Raw genomic sequence first — 15675 nt, 5'->3', positions numbered from 1 at the left:
TTATGTATAAATCGAGCACTGACCAAATAAACTTGCAAATCTCAAGCACATAGTTTTCAAGAATAATTAGCCATGTGATAGTTATGTCTTTCACCAGAGCAGATTTAGTCAATTTATTTCACTTGTCAATCACCAAGTGAGACTGTAGAACATGTGAAATTCAGTGCTTTACCTTATTTTGCTTCTCAGTTTAACCTCATTTATCCTCTTCAAATTTTCAGCTTTCCTATGTGATTACACGACATCTGTTCTCTTTACACCACCTGGGGGAAAATCACATGAAGGGGAACTCCACCCTGGTGATCTCCAATAATCCTTCTCCATTTTTGTAATTGGCACCACTTTGTACACCCACAAGTCCTGCCATTTGATATTATTTTGGAAACTTGGACTGTAATTTCTGAACTTTTGATGACACAAGCATACTCCAATCATAATTGATGGGGTGTCATTTAAATTTCAGGATTTTTAGCCAACATCCGACGATCAATGACGATTTACCAAATCGCATTATAGCAGGAGCTGTACTTGTGAAATCTAATGTGAAGCGATTTACTGAAACTGCAGCCGTCTTTGAGGATGGTACAATGGAAGACATTGATGCTGTTATTTTTGCAACGGGATACAACATCTCTTTCCCATTTCTGGATGAGTCTGTCGTTAATGTCAACAAAAATCATGTTTCTCTTTACAAATACGTCTTTCCACCTCAACTGGAGCAGCCAACTCTGGCCATTATTGGTCTTGTCCAGCCATTAGGAGCTATTATGCCACTATCTGAACTTCAAGCACGTTGGTTCACAAGGGTCTTTAAAGGTCTGAGAACTCTTATTGTTCATACTTTTTCTCCTTCATTTTAACTTCATGATTTCCATAGAGCTAAGCAAGTAATATAGAATGTGTTGCTGAGGTAATGTCATTGTATAGATTTCTTGTTGTCCATGTGAAGATGCACATCTCCTTAAATTCGATTCCCTGCCAGATACTGAGAACCTTGCAGGATCAATCCCCAACATGGGCTGCATTAAATTTAATGTCTCTGGTTGCATTTTTTTTTACTTTCTCTGTTGGAGAATGGAATTAGCCCCAGACTCTGATTGACATAATTAGCGAACAGTCCCTCCTGTATGATTGCTGATTGAAAAGTCACAGAGTCATAGAGATGTACAGCATGGAAACAGACCTTTCAGACCAAATCGTACATCCCAGATGTCCCACCTGCCAGTACCCACCCATATCCCTAAAAACCCTTCCTATTCAGATGCCTTTTAATTGCCTGTGGTAATTCTTACAAGATGCCTGTTGTAATTGTACGAGCCTCCACTCCTGCCTCTGGCAGCTCATTCCACGCACATACCACCCTCTGCGTGAAAACATTGCCCCTTAGATCTCTTGTATCTTCCCCTCTCACCCTAAAACTATGCTCTCTAGTTCTGGATTCCCCAACCCCAGGCAAAATACTTTGTCTATTTATCCTATCCATGCCCCTCATGATTTTATAAACCTCTATAAAGTCACCCTCAGCCTCTGACACTCCAGGGAAAACAGCCCCAGCCTATTCAACCTCTCCCTACAGCTCAAACCTCCAACCCTGGCAACATCCTTGTCAATCTTTTTCTGAACCCTTTCAATCCTTCTGATAGGAAGGAGACCAGATTTGTTTACAATATTCCAACAGTGGCCTAACCAATGTCTTGTACAGCCACAATATGACCTCCCAACTCCTGTACTCTGACTAATAAAGGAAAGCATACCAAACACCTACTTAACTATCCTATCTACCTGTGACTCCACTTTCAAGGAGCTATGAACCTGCACTCCAAGGTCTCTTTGTTCAGCAACACTCCATAGGACATGACCATTAAGTGTATAAGTCCTGCTAAGATTTGCTTTCCCAAAATGAAGCACCTCATGTTGATCTAAATTAAACTCCATCTGCCACTCCTCAGCCCATTGACCTATCTGATCAAAATCCTGTTGTAATCTGAGGTAACCTTCTTTTGCTGTCCACTACACCTCTAATTTTGGTGTCATCTGCAAACTTACTAATTGTACCTCTTATGCTCACATCCAAATCATTTATATAAATGACGAAAAGTAGTGGACATAGCACCGATCCTTGTGGCACTCCATTGGTCACAGGCTTCCAGTCTGAAAAACAACCCTCCACCACCAACCTTCTACCTTCAAGCCAGTTCTGTATCCAAATGGCTAGTTCTCCCTGTATTCCATGATATTAACCTTGCTAACCAGTCACCCATGGGGAACCTTGTCAAACGCCTTACTGAAGTCCATATAGATCACATCCACCGCTCTGCCCTCATCAATCTTCTTTGTTAGTTCTTCAAAAAACTCAATCAAGTTTGTGAGACATGATATCCCATGCACAAAGCCATGTTGACCATCCCTAATCAATCCTTGTTTTTCCAAATACATGTACATCCTGTCCCTCAGGATTCCCTCCACCAACTTACCCACCACCGTCGTCAGGCTCACTGGTCTGTAGTTCCCTGGCTTGTCCTTACACCCTTCTTAAACAGTGGCACCACGTTAGCCAACCTTCAGTCTTCTAGCACCTCACCTGTGACTATCGATGATACAAATATCTCAGCAAGGGGCTCAGCAATCACTTCGCTAGCTTCCCACAGAGTTCTCGGGTACACCTGATCACGTCCTGGGGATTTATCCACTTTTATGCGTTTCAAGACATCCAGCACTTCCTCCTCTGTAATATGGACATTTTTCAAGATATCACCATCTATTTCCCTACTTTCTATACTTTCCATGTCCTTTTCCACAGTAAATACTGATGCAAAATACTCATTTAGTATCTCCCCCATCTCCTGCGGTTCCACACCAAGGCCACCTTGAAGATCTTTGAGGGGCCCTGTTCTCTCCCTCGTTACCCTTTTGTCCTTAATATATTTGTAAAAATCCTTTGGACTCTCCTTAACTCTAGTTGCAAAAGCTATCTTGACCCCTTTTTGCCCTCCTGATTTCCCTCTTAAGTATACTCCTACTGCCTTTATAATCTTCTAAGGATTCATTTGATGTATCTTGTCTATACCTGATATATGCTTCCTTCTTCCTAACAAAACCCTCAATTTCTTTAGTTGTCCAGGATTCTGTACACCTACCAGCCTTTCCTTTCACCCTAAAAGGAATATACTGTTTCTGAACTCTCGATATCTTATTTTTGAAGGCTTCCCATTTTCCAGCCATCCCATTAGCTCTGAACATCAGGCCCCAGTCAGCTTTTGAAAGTTCTTACCTAATACTGTCAAAATTACCCTTCATCCAATTTAAAACTTCAACTTTTAGATCTGGTCTATCCTTTTCCATCACTATTTTAAAACTAATAGAATTATGGTCGCTTGCTCCAAAGTGTTCTCCCACTGACACCTCAGTCACCTGCCCTGCCTTATTTCCCAAGAGTAGGTCAAGTATTGCACCTTCTCTAGGAGGTACATCCACATATTGAATCAGAACATTTTCTTGTACACACTTAACAAATTCCTCTCCATCTAAACCCTAAACACTATGGCAGTCTCAGTCTATGTTTGGAAAGTTAAAATCACCTATCTTAACCACCCTGTTATTCTTAGAGATAACTGAGGTCTCCTTACAAATCTATTTCTCAGTTTCCCTCTGACTATTAGGGGGTCTATAATATAATCCCAACAAGGTGATCATCCCTTTCTTATTTCTCAGTTCACCCCAATGTATTTCTGGGAATATCCTTCCTCAGCACAGCTGTACTGCTATCCCTTATCAAAAATGCCACTCCCCCTCCTCTCTTGCCTCCCTTTCTGTTGATTCTGTAGCATTTGTATCCTGGAACATTAAGCTGCCAGTCCTGTCCATCCCGGAGCCATGTTTCTGTAATTGCTATGATATCCCAGTCACATGTTCCAAACCATGCCCTGATTTCGTCTGCCTTCCCTGTTAGACCTCTTGCATTGAAATAAATGCAGTTTAATTTATCAATCCTATCTTGTTCTCTGCTTTGTCCCTGCTGCCTTGACTGTTTGATTGCTTCTTTTCTCAACTGTACCAGGCTCAGAATGATCTCTTTCCTCACTATCTCCCTGGCTGGCACTCCCCACCTTAATAGTTTAAATCCTCCCGAGTAGCTCTAGCAAATCTCCCTTCTTGTATATTAGTCCCCTTCCAATTCAGGTACAATCCGTCCTTCTTGTACAGGTCACTTCTACCTCAGAAGAGATTCCAATCATCCAAAAACATGACTCCTTCTCCCATACACCAGCTCCTCAGCCATGCATTCATCTGTTCTAGCCTCCTATTCCTGCCCTCACTAGCTCATAGTACGGGAATAATCCAGATATTACTACGCTCAAGGGCCTCCTTTTTAAATTCCTGCCTAACTCTCTATATCCTCCCTTCAGAATCTCATCCTTTTCCCTTCCTATGTCATTGGTTCCAATGTGTATAATGACCTACTGCTGGTTCCTCTCCCCTTTGAGAACATTCTCACCCTGTCTAAAACATCCTTGATCCTGGCACCAGGGAGGCAACATATGATTCTGATCTTTCACTGCTGGCCACAGAAATGTTTGTCAGCGCCTTGGACTAGAGAGTCCCCTAACACAATTGATCTCTTGGAACCCGATGCAGCCCTCATTGCATTAGAGCCAGTCTCAATACCAGAAACTTAGCTGTTTTGCTACATTCTCCTGAGAATCCATCACCCCCTACATTTTCCAAAACAGATACTTGTTTGAAATGGGGATAGCCACCGAAGACTCCTGCACTATCTGCCTGCCTTTCCTATCTTTCCTGGAGTTAACCCATCTATGAGACTGTATCTGTAACTTTTGTCCCTTCCTATAACTGTCATCCATCACATCCCCTTCCTATTATGAATTCCTTATTGCTTCCATCAGTCTCTCCAACCGATCCATTCAATCTGATAGGATTTGCAATCAGTGGCATTTATTGCAGATATAATCCTCAGTAGCTCCCTGAACTCCCACATTAGGCAAGAAAAGCATATCACTCTACTAAAGGCCATTTTTGCTTCTTCCAGTCTACAGCCCCAGAAAATAGCGCTGTCTTATTCCTCTACAAAACACTGCTCCAGGCTAACTTAATACTTATGGCTTATATTTTACACTTAATCAAAAGACCTATCTAAATAAAACATATAATCAAGAAAGAGCTCACTCTACTCACCACTGCAGACTTTCTGTAAGGCCACACTTAAAAATATTCACTTATCTGTTTCTGTGCTGTGACCTCTCCCAAACACGTTCCTCCAAGATTAGTTGTGAATTTCACTGTTTATTAATTTTCCCAGCTGCACTCCGATGTCCAGTGATACATGAATTCAAACAGCAAAGCAGTAACTGTGCAGGTTCACTGCTGTGTCAGTTAGCAGCGTGGGTTTCTTTCTCTCTCTGTCTCTCTATTGCTGTCTCTCTCTCTCTCTCTCCCTCTCCTGCATTGACCTCACCGTGTGCTGTCTTTGTCTGTTCCTCTCACTTTAAAAGCGGTGTTGTTTACACTTTTTTTTTCTTCAAAGTTTCAAAATAATGCAACAGCATATAAAACAGTAATTGCTGCTCCTGGAATTTGAGGAAATCGCCTCCAACACCTAAAATACCTCAAAAAAGGAGCAGCTATTACAGCCAGAAATTTTTTCCCGTCCTCCATCTTGGATTACCCAGAAAAAGTCTTTGCATGGATGTTAAATCAGAATACATTGATGATCTGGAGGTGCCGCTGTTGGACCGGAGTGGACAAAGTCAGAAGTCACACTACACCAGGTTATAGTCCAACAGGTTTATTTTAAATCACAAGCTTTCGGAGTGCTGCTGCTTTGACGGGTGGACTCCAACATTCCAAAAGCTTTTGATTTCAAATAAACCTGTTGGTCTATAACCTGGTGTTGTGTGACCTCTGACCTGAGAATATTGAGATCACCATGTTGGCCTGCAACGTAATCCACTGTATTCACGTGTCTCAAATAATATCTGAAGAAAGCTCCTCTTGTTTGAAGTTCTAGTGGAGTAGCAACAGTCAAGCACTTCAAGAGGGAAACTACGTGGTAAATAAAATGATTGATGTAGCCTTTGTCAGACGTCATTTGTCATTCTTTCGTGTACTTTTTCCGAGCTGATCCAAATTATAGAAAAGCTTGGCTTCTTCAAAACCTTAGTAGACTTTTTAGTAATTACCCTCTTTCCCTTCATCAGTACATTCTAATTGACATCATTCTCGCTTTTACTTTTCAACTGTGATTTATTCAACACCATGTACTTTTGCCGTTCATGCTGGTTTCTTTTGAGAAAGCTCAACAGTTAAGCTCATGAATTCAAAGATGTCTTTTATTGATCCCATTATCTTTGAGTCATTATAATGTTATTGTGAAGTCTCTTCCAAGAATGCCCACCTTGAAGAGGTTCTCCTCCTCTCTCCACAAGGATCTGTGAATCTGTCTCTCACTGCATCCCCCCCAATCATCTCCTCCGCCCTGAAGCTTTTCACCAGTTTCCTCATCTCCCCTTCCCCCACCTTATCCCAGATCCATCACTCCAACTTGGCATCGCCCTCTTGAACTGTGCTACCAGTCCATCTTCCTTCTCACCTATCCGCTCCACCTTCCACTCTGACCTATCACCATCATTCCCCACTTTCATCTACCTATCGCCTTCCAAGCTCCCTTCCAATCAGCCCCACCCCCGGCTATTTATCTCTCAGCCCCCTTGGGCCCACCCCTCAAAATTCCGATGAAGGGTTTATGCCCAAAACAACTCTCCTGCTCCTCGGATACTACCTGGCCTGCTGTGCTTTTCCAGTGCCACACTTTTTGACTCTGATCTCCAGCATCTGCAGTTCTCACTACCTCCTTTATTGATCCACGTCATTATATCAGTTCTAGGTGATGCAGTCACTGGTCAAACAGCAAGGTAAAATGTACTAATTTCTGCCAAAGTTGGCTCTGTGTTGCTGAAAGCTGTAACTGCATTTATTTTTATGATATTAATGAGGTAAACCTGATCTTTACTTTTTACTTTTGTGTTTCAGGTTTGGCTAAGCTGCCTTCGGTCAACACCATGACGGCAGATATAATGGAGAAGAAAAACAAAATGGCCGAAAGGTATTACAGTACAAAGTATTTGCAGCAGGAAAGAGACCATTTGGTCCAACATTCTTATGCCTGCATTTTGCTCCACCCTGACATCTTGCTTTACTTCTTCACCTAACCCTATAACATGTCCACATTCTCTCACATTTGTTTCCCTAACATCTCCTTAAACTCTAGTATTTGTCTTAACATCTCCTTGTGGTGGTTCCTGCCACAATCTAATCACTATCTGGGGAAAAACTTGTCCCTTAAATTTCGTAGAGAATTTGTTACTGACTATCTTATCTTTGTAGAATCCCAATAATGTGGGAGCAGGGCATTTGGCCCATCAAATCTATCGCAGCCCTCCAAAGGGCATACCACCCAGACCCACACCCCTATTCTATCCCTGTAATCCTGCATCTTCCATGACTAACCCATCCATCCTACCCTTTCCTGGCCACAACTGGACAGCTCCATGGCCAATCCACGAACTTGCAAATCCTCGGAAACCAGAGCTCTCAGAGGAAACCCCTGCTGATTAGAGGGAGAATGTACAAACTCCACACAGTCAGTCACCTGAGATGCTGTCAAACGTTGATCCCTGGTGCTGTGAGCCAGCAGTACTACCCACTTAACCACATTGCTGCCCCTACTTATGTCTTCAAGTCTTAGATTCCTTCATAAATGGAAAATATTACCTCAATGACCCTTTCCAAACCCTTTTATAATCTTAACAGATCTGTATCAGGTCACCACATAGCCTTCCTTTTTCTGGAGAAAATAGCCGTTCAGCTTATTCTATTAAATACATGCACTCACTTCTGGTGTTATTTCTTTTCTGTTCCACTGTCAGTGCATCCATAATGTGGAGCCTATACTGTGGGGAAACTAGGTCAAATATGAAACAGCTTGCTTAGCATGTGAGAAGTAGCAGGATGTATGGCCACATTGTCAGGTTTGTAGGCCAATTAGCTTGACATCTGTTGATGGGAAATTCCGAGATAAATGATGTAAAAGCAGAGCATTTAGAAACATGTAATATCATCAAATAGAGTCCGCAAACTTTCATGAAGGGAAAGTAATGGCTGAAACATTATTTAGAATTCTTTGAGGAGACACCAAGCAAGATAATGGGGAACCAATAGATATCATGTATTTGGTTTTCCAGAAAGTATTTGAGAAGGTAGCCATAAGGCTACTTAATAAGACAAGAGCCCATGGTTCGAGGACTGATATATTAACATGCGTAGAGGATATAGAAGACAGAAGATAAGGGGCTGCAATCTGTAACTAATGGAGGGTCAGTGGCACCAGTACTAGACAATGTTCTCTCTAAGCTGCACAGCTACTGGGAAGCTTCCTGCTTGCTGTTTGGTGTGCCACTGAATGGCTTTTACTTCCAGAAGCCACTGCTGCACAAGGACCTTGGAGTTTGACGCAACAGCACTAGGGGGAATGTTAGTGCTGCGGCCGCTATTATTTACAATCTGTATCAGATGAGGAAAGTGAATGTACTATAGCCACGTTTGTAGGTAACACAAAAATAGGTTGGAAGGCAACTGCTGAGGATGACATAAAGTGCCTGCAGAGGAATTTCGCCAGGTTAATTAAGTGGGCAATAGCTTGACGGGTGGAATATAACGTGGGGAATGAGAGGTTGTGCACTTTGGCAGGAAGAATAAAGCAACATAAGACAACAGACAAAGGTGGTAGAAGGCCAACATGTAGGGATTTGGGCATCCTTGTCCTCAAATGACAAAAATCTACTATCTACGTTTAGCAGGTAATAGGGGAGGTGAATGGAATGATAGTCTTTATTTCAAAGGGAATGAGTATAAAAATAGAGAAATCTTGCCCAAGCTATGCAATGTACTAATGAAACCACAACTTGAATGCTGTGAACAGTTTTGGTCCCTTTATCTAAGGAAAGATATACTGGCATTGGAAACAGTCCAGAGAAAGTTCGCTTGGTTAATCCTGGGTCTGGAGGGATTCTCTTCTGAGGAATGGTTGAGCAGGTTGGACCTATATTCATTGGTGTTTAGGTGGATGAGAGGACAGCCTATTGAAACTGCCGATTAATAGAGGCCTTGACAGGAGGGATGCTGAGAGGCTGTTTTCCCATGTGGGAGAGTCTGGGACCCGAGGACATATCTCAGGATAAGGACCAAGATGAAGAGGAAAATCTTCTCTGACAGTAATTAATCTGAGGAATTCTTTATCTCAGAGGGCTATAAGGGCTGAGTCACTAAGTATATTCAAGGTTGAGATGAACAGATTTTTTAATAAGTGAGGGAATCAAGGGTTATGGAGAAAAGGCACAGAAGTAGAGGCTTTGATCATAAAGCATTGAACTCATTGAGTGGCAGAGCAGATTTGATTGGCTGAATAGCCCACTTTTGCTCCTGTGTCTTATGGTTTTGTTGTGCCTCAAGTGTGATCTAACTAAGGTTTTCAATTCTATGTACATGTACATCAGCACTGAAGATATTCCACTTGATTTACTTGTTTACTCACTATTATCACTTTTTTCTACTAAATATTCTTACCATAAAATACAATATCACAGAGTCCCTACAGCGTTACAGCGTGGAAATGGGCCATTCGGCCCAACGAGTCCACACCGACCCTCTGAAGAGATTCCCACCCAGACCCACAGTCTAACCCTATAACCCTGCATTTTCCCATGAATGATGCACCTAACCTACACATCCCTGGACACTGTGGGCAATTTACCTTGGCCATTCCACCAAACTTGCACATCTTTGGACTGTGGGAGGAAACTGGAGCACCCAGCAGGAACCCATGCAAAAGTGGGAAGAATGTTCAAACTCCACACTGACAGTTGCCCAAGGCTAGAATTGACCTTGGGTCCCTGGTGCAGTGAGGCAGTCGTGCTAATCACTGAGCCACTGTGCCGTCCTATTGTTGAAATATTTACTTTCCCTTGCATTTTTTTTTTGTTAATGCCACATAATGGAACACAATGAAATAAAGTCATGAGAGAAAAATAACACATTGGGACCAATTACACCCCTGAATAATAGTACATTCTACTCCTGGATGGTGCAGAAGATCTGTCAGAACTTAAACGTTGAGATTAAACACAATAATAAACCAAATAAATAGCATAATATAAAGAAAAGGCAATTTCCAAAATGGTCATTTTTAGCCATTGTCTGTGTATATGCTGTGGAACAATTAATTATAAAGTGCTTTATTCTCAGTGGAATATTGTGTCACCTTGTCAGTGTTATGCAAAACAACATTTTCTGGTAGTTACCCGTATGTTAATGTCGAGACAAAGTGTATCAACTGAATGTGGCATTCAGGATGTTGCCAGGGTTGGAGGGTTTGAGCTGTCGGAAGAGGCTGAATAGGCTGGGGCTATTTTCCCTGGAGCGTCAGAGGCTGAGGGATGACCTTCTAAAGGTTTATAAATAGCCATGGTCTTTTTCCCTGGAGTGGGGGTATCCAAAACTAGAGGGCATAGCTTTAAGGTGAGAGGGGAAAGATTTAAAAAGGACTAAGGGACAAGTTTTTCATGCAGAAGGTGGTGGTTATATGGAATGAGCTGCCAGAGGAAGTGGTGGGGGCTGGTGCAGTTGCAACATTTAAAAGCCATCCGGATGAGTACATGAGTAGGAAGGGTTTAAAAGGCCAAATGCTGGCAAATGAGACGAGATTAACTTAGAATATCTGGTTGGTAAGGATCTGTTTTTATGCTATACAAATCTATGACCCCATGAATGTCATTCCTCAGCACTGCTGACTCACTGGTAGGATCCTAATGCTCACCTCCAATTTGCACATCTCAGGTAACTGTCTTCTTTCAGATTGAGGATGATAAAGTATAAAAATATTGTCTTCATAATGAACACTTCATTATGTTTTCAATTGATCCCAGTAGCATCAGGAAAAATCACAATAGATTCAACTAGAAATGGACTGAGATTTAAGCCAATCTCAGTTTCCACCTGGTTTACCTGAATTACAGCCATGATGTGTCCTCCTAGTAATAATATAAAAACAGGAGAGAATGAAGAACTTAAATGATGATGGCTAATAATTGAGTGCCATTAATTAACTGTTGTGCTTTGTCCTTGCTTTATGTTTTAGTACATTGCATTATATTAAATGTTGTAGATTTATTTGAAGCTCACTAAGTCACAGCTACATGGCCAACGTTACAGAATCTCAACTAATAGTTTTCATATTTGATTGTTCCTGTCTTGAAAAATTATATCATCTTTAAAAACACTTATAACTATATAAGAGTTTGTAAGGGGTTGTGACCAAGATCATTTTGAGGTCTGTACCATAAAGGATCAAACAGAATGGTTGCTTGTTGATGAATAAAGACGGAGCATGGTTGCCTCACAGCACCAGGGTCCCAGGTTCGATTCCAGCCTTGGGTGACTGTCTGTGTGGAGTTTGAACATTCTCCCCGTGTCTGTGTGGGTTTCCTCCGGGTGCTCCGGTTTCCTCCCACAGTCCAAAGATGTGCAGGGCAGGTGAATTGGCCATGCTAAATTGCGCATAGTGTCTGGTGCATTAGTCAGAAAGGAAATGGGTCTGGCTGGGTTGCTCTTCAAAGGGTCTGTGTGGACTAATTGGGCCGAAGGGCCTGTTTCCACACTGCAGGGAATCTAATGCAGGCTGGCAGCAACTTTGGAACAGTACTCTAGCGTGAGACTGGCCTCCACGGAAGTGGGGCTTTGAGGTAAAGTCCAGCTTTTTGTTTCTAAAGTTGGTGTCTCTCTCTCCCTCTGTATAAGGTATGTCAACACCCAAAGGCACACTATTCAAGTTGATTACATACCCTACATGGATGAATTGGCAATGCAGATTGGTGTGAAACCCAACCTGAAGGAGCTGTTCTTCACAGATCCACAGCTGGCATTTAAGGTCTTCTTTGGCCCCTGCTCACCGTACCAGTTTCGACTGACTGGGCCCGGAAAATGGGCGAAAGCTCGGGAAACCATTCTCACACAGTGGGAGCGCACCATCAAACCAACTAAAACACGTGCACCTGCAATGAATCAACAAGAAACGTCTCTGCCGATGCTGCTGAAAGTCATGGCTCTGCTAGTCGCCATTTGTGCCCTCTGTCTGCTTCTGTAATTGGCGGGGAGGCTTTCCTGAGGAGCTTCTTCCAGCCTTTTTGCCAGCCAAATAGTGATGTTGCTTTGATTATCTTTCACATGATATGTGATTGATTCATTAAATTTTACAGCATGGAAATAGGCCCTCAAGCCTATCTTGTCTGTGCAAGTCTTCATGCTCCTATCTACTCTAGTGCCATTTCCAGCACTTGGCCCTTAGCCTTGAACACGGTGGCACTTAAAGTGATCATTTAATTACTTCTTAAATGTTGTGATGTTTCCCAGCTCTGCCCCCCTTTCAGGCAGTGAGGTCCAAATACCTATCACATTCTGGATGAAAAGAAATCTTAAGTCTCTCCATTATACCCTTTACTTTAAATCTGTGCCCCCAGGTTATTGTTTTCTTGAAGGGGAAATTATTCCTCCTCACTGTCTACACCATTTAAGATTTGCACACTTCAGTCAGGTCCTCCCGCTTCTGCCTTGTCTGCTGAAGGGAAAATTATTCCAGTCCATCACAGCGGAAATGCTCCAGCCTAAGAAACATCCTGGTGAATCTCCTCTGTACTCTTTTGCATGCAATCACATTCTTCCTATAGTGTGGCAACCACAATTACACGCGTACTCCAGATGTGGCCTAAGTAATGTCTTGTACAGTTCCATCATAATTTTCTGTGAATTTCAGTGTTGTGACTAAAAGGCAAGTATCCCATATGTCCTCTTAAACAACTTGTCCCTTGCCTGTTAGTCCTCCCAAAAATGTAGTATCTCATACATTGCAAGATTAAATTCCTTTAAATTACCCATCTGACCAGCCCACACCTCCCCCTCACCTCCGTCCTAGGCTCTAAAGGATTACTTTAAATATGCACATCCTCCCACCTCATTTACTGCGTCCGTTGCTCTCAATGTGGTCTCATTTACGTCAGGGAGACCGAGCACCAACTCACCGGTTCAGGGAATATCTCTGGTCTGCATGCATCAAACAACTCCACCGTCCTGTGGCTCACCACTTCAACTCCCCCCTTACACTCCTGTAACGATGTGCAAATCCTGGGCCTCCTCCACTGTCAAATCAATGCCATCTGCCAACTGGAGAGAGAACACCTCATCTTCCGCCATAGGGACCCTACAACCACACGGTATCAACATTGACTTCACCAGTTTCCAAATCATCTCAGATCCAACCCTCTGAATCAGCACCACCTCTTCACCTGTGCTACCTGTCCATCTTCCTTCACACTTTTATCTGCTGCACCCTCCCCACTAACCTATCACAATCACCTCCAACCTGTATCCACCTATTACCATCCCAGTTACCTTCCCTTCACCCTCCTATTTATCTCTCAGCCCCCTTCACCCTCCATATTCCTGATGAAGGGCTTATGCCCGAAACATCAACTCTCCTGCTCCTCGGATGTTGCCTGACCTGCTGTGCTTTTCCAGCACCACACCTTTTGACTGACTCTCCAGCATCTGCAGTTCTCACTTTCTACAATATTATCCTGCAGTCAAATACTTTACCAGACCATCAGTTTCCATGTCACCTGCAAACTTACTGATCAATCCTTCTACGTTTATGTCTAAATAACTAATGTACACTATAAGTAGCAAAGGACCTCCCTGTTGAACCCTGTGGTACAGCACTGGGCACAGGATTCTATTCCTCCCACCCCAAACTGTCATTAAGTCAGTTTTGGATCCAATTTGCCAAATTGCTCTGGATCCCATGGGCTGTTATCTTCTTGACCAGTCTCCCATGCATGACCTCCTCAAAGGCCTTACTGAAGTCCTTGTAGACAAGCATCCACTTTTGTTTTCTGTGGAATTTGTTCCTCAAGACTTAATACATTGAACGAATCAAATCCTCTCTACAGCTGGTTCAGTTGTTGTGTTGGATTTAAGGATTGTTTTGCCAAAATGCAGCCTGCCAACGTTGGGTGCTGTAATGAACAAAATGTGCCATATGGTGTATTCACACACTGTGAGAATTAGATTTTTCTGTTGTGACGTTTATCAGTCCAGACTGATGAGGATAGCCACTTAGCTGATTCTGGGGCGCTTGTGAATTTGCATTCCATCCCTTACTTGCATTTTTAGACATGGAAGGGAAGGAAAAGCACATTTTGTTTTACATGAGGATGTTGATGGCCTAATGGTATTATCACTGGACTATTAATACAGAGAGCTCAGCTAATGTTCTGGAGATCCAGCTTCAAATCCTGCCATGGCAGATGGTGGAACTTGAATTCAGTAAATATCTGGAATTAAGAATCTAATGACTACTATAAATCAATTGTCATAAAAACCTGACTGGTTCGGTAATGTCCTTTAGGAAAGGAAATCTGCCATCCTTACCTGGTCTGGCCTACTTGTGAGCCCAGACCCAGAGCAATGTGATTGACTCTGGGCAATTAGGGATAGGCAATAAATGCTGACTAGGCAGCAATGCCCTCATCCTGTGAATGAATTTTTAAAAAACACATACAATTTGATAAGTATTTACAACATATTTCTTCAGAGTCATTAAACTTAATTCCAGGAGCTGAACTAAACCATGTATCCCACAGAACCTCAAATTAGTTCCATTGATAGCACCCACAACCCTGCTCAAAGGGTTGCCCCAGTAAAACACCAAGGGAGATCCACTTCCTATTTCTGATCATTTAGGTGGATTTGAAGAAGAATAGTTCTCCGGCTTTCCTGACTAACATTCTTCCCTCGACTAAACACTCAAAAACCTATATTTTTGTAAAATTCTGATCATCCACCTTGGTCCTGTTTGTGGGATCTTGCTACGTGCAGTTTAGCTCTCCGCTCATTTTATGTGAAATGTTGGGACAATTTGGGAAGACTTTTAGCTGGTAGACACTGCATTATGCAATTACCTAATGCCTGCAGCTCTTTTGATTTTATTTTGAAGTACATCTAAGTGTTTGGAATGCAATTGACATTTTCCTTTGTGTAGTTATGATACACACTGATTGTTATAAATAATAGTTATTAACTTCTCTAATTTCACTGGGGGTTTGACTGATGGTTGATCCATTGTAATCCATCGTTGTGAGATGACTGTGCAATTTACCTGGAACATGATGCAGCAAATTATTGGTCATAGGCATGGAAGTAACAGATTTTCAGGCAAACTGTAACTCCTGTCTTATGTGAATTAAATTCTGGTTTGATCACAAATTCTATGTGTCCCAGAAGCTCAGCTTCAGTCTGTAAAACACCAGCAAAAGTGAGAAATTAAATCGGTTACACCACCTGTTGAGCAATATTTTTTTTCAAACATGTTCATTGACATTTTGTAACATAAGCTGAAAGTTGGACTGACTGTGGACTTGTTTAATATTAAATGTGTTGTAGTCCTTTGCTTATTTACAGGTGGTCAGCTGTTTCACTGGCATCCCAGGGACAAAAACATTAACATTTATTTTGCTTTCACTGTAATTGTCTATCAGCGTACCCCAGAAGTGC

The 15675-nt window shown here is 42.2% G+C and overlaps 1 protein-coding gene across 2 annotated transcripts in view; it reads left to right on the top strand.

The window, feature by feature from the left end:
- The window catches only part of LOC140479648 (flavin-containing monooxygenase 5-like), a 60063-nt gene extending 44600 nt beyond the window's left edge, over positions 1–15463 (top strand). For both annotated transcript variants that reach the window (XM_072573579.1, XM_072573578.1), the window contains exons 7-9: positions 464–816; positions 7048–7120; positions 11869–15463. In XM_072573579.1, the coding sequence (XP_072429680.1) occupies positions 464–816; positions 7048–7120; positions 11869–12214 (772 nt within the window). In that variant the 3' untranslated portion in view covers positions 12215–15463. The remainder of the gene's footprint in view (positions 1–463; positions 817–7047; positions 7121–11868) is intronic.
- Positions 15464–15675: the final 212 nt, after the last annotated feature.

Source organism: Chiloscyllium punctatum, chromosome 7 (genome assembly GCF_047496795.1).
Source record: "Chiloscyllium punctatum isolate Juve2018m chromosome 7, sChiPun1.3, whole genome shotgun sequence".
Lineage (NCBI taxonomy): Eukaryota > Metazoa > Chordata > Chondrichthyes > Orectolobiformes > Hemiscylliidae > Chiloscyllium > Chiloscyllium punctatum.
Note: the sequence above shows the minus strand (reverse complement) of the source record. Positions and strands in the feature narration are given on the sequence as shown.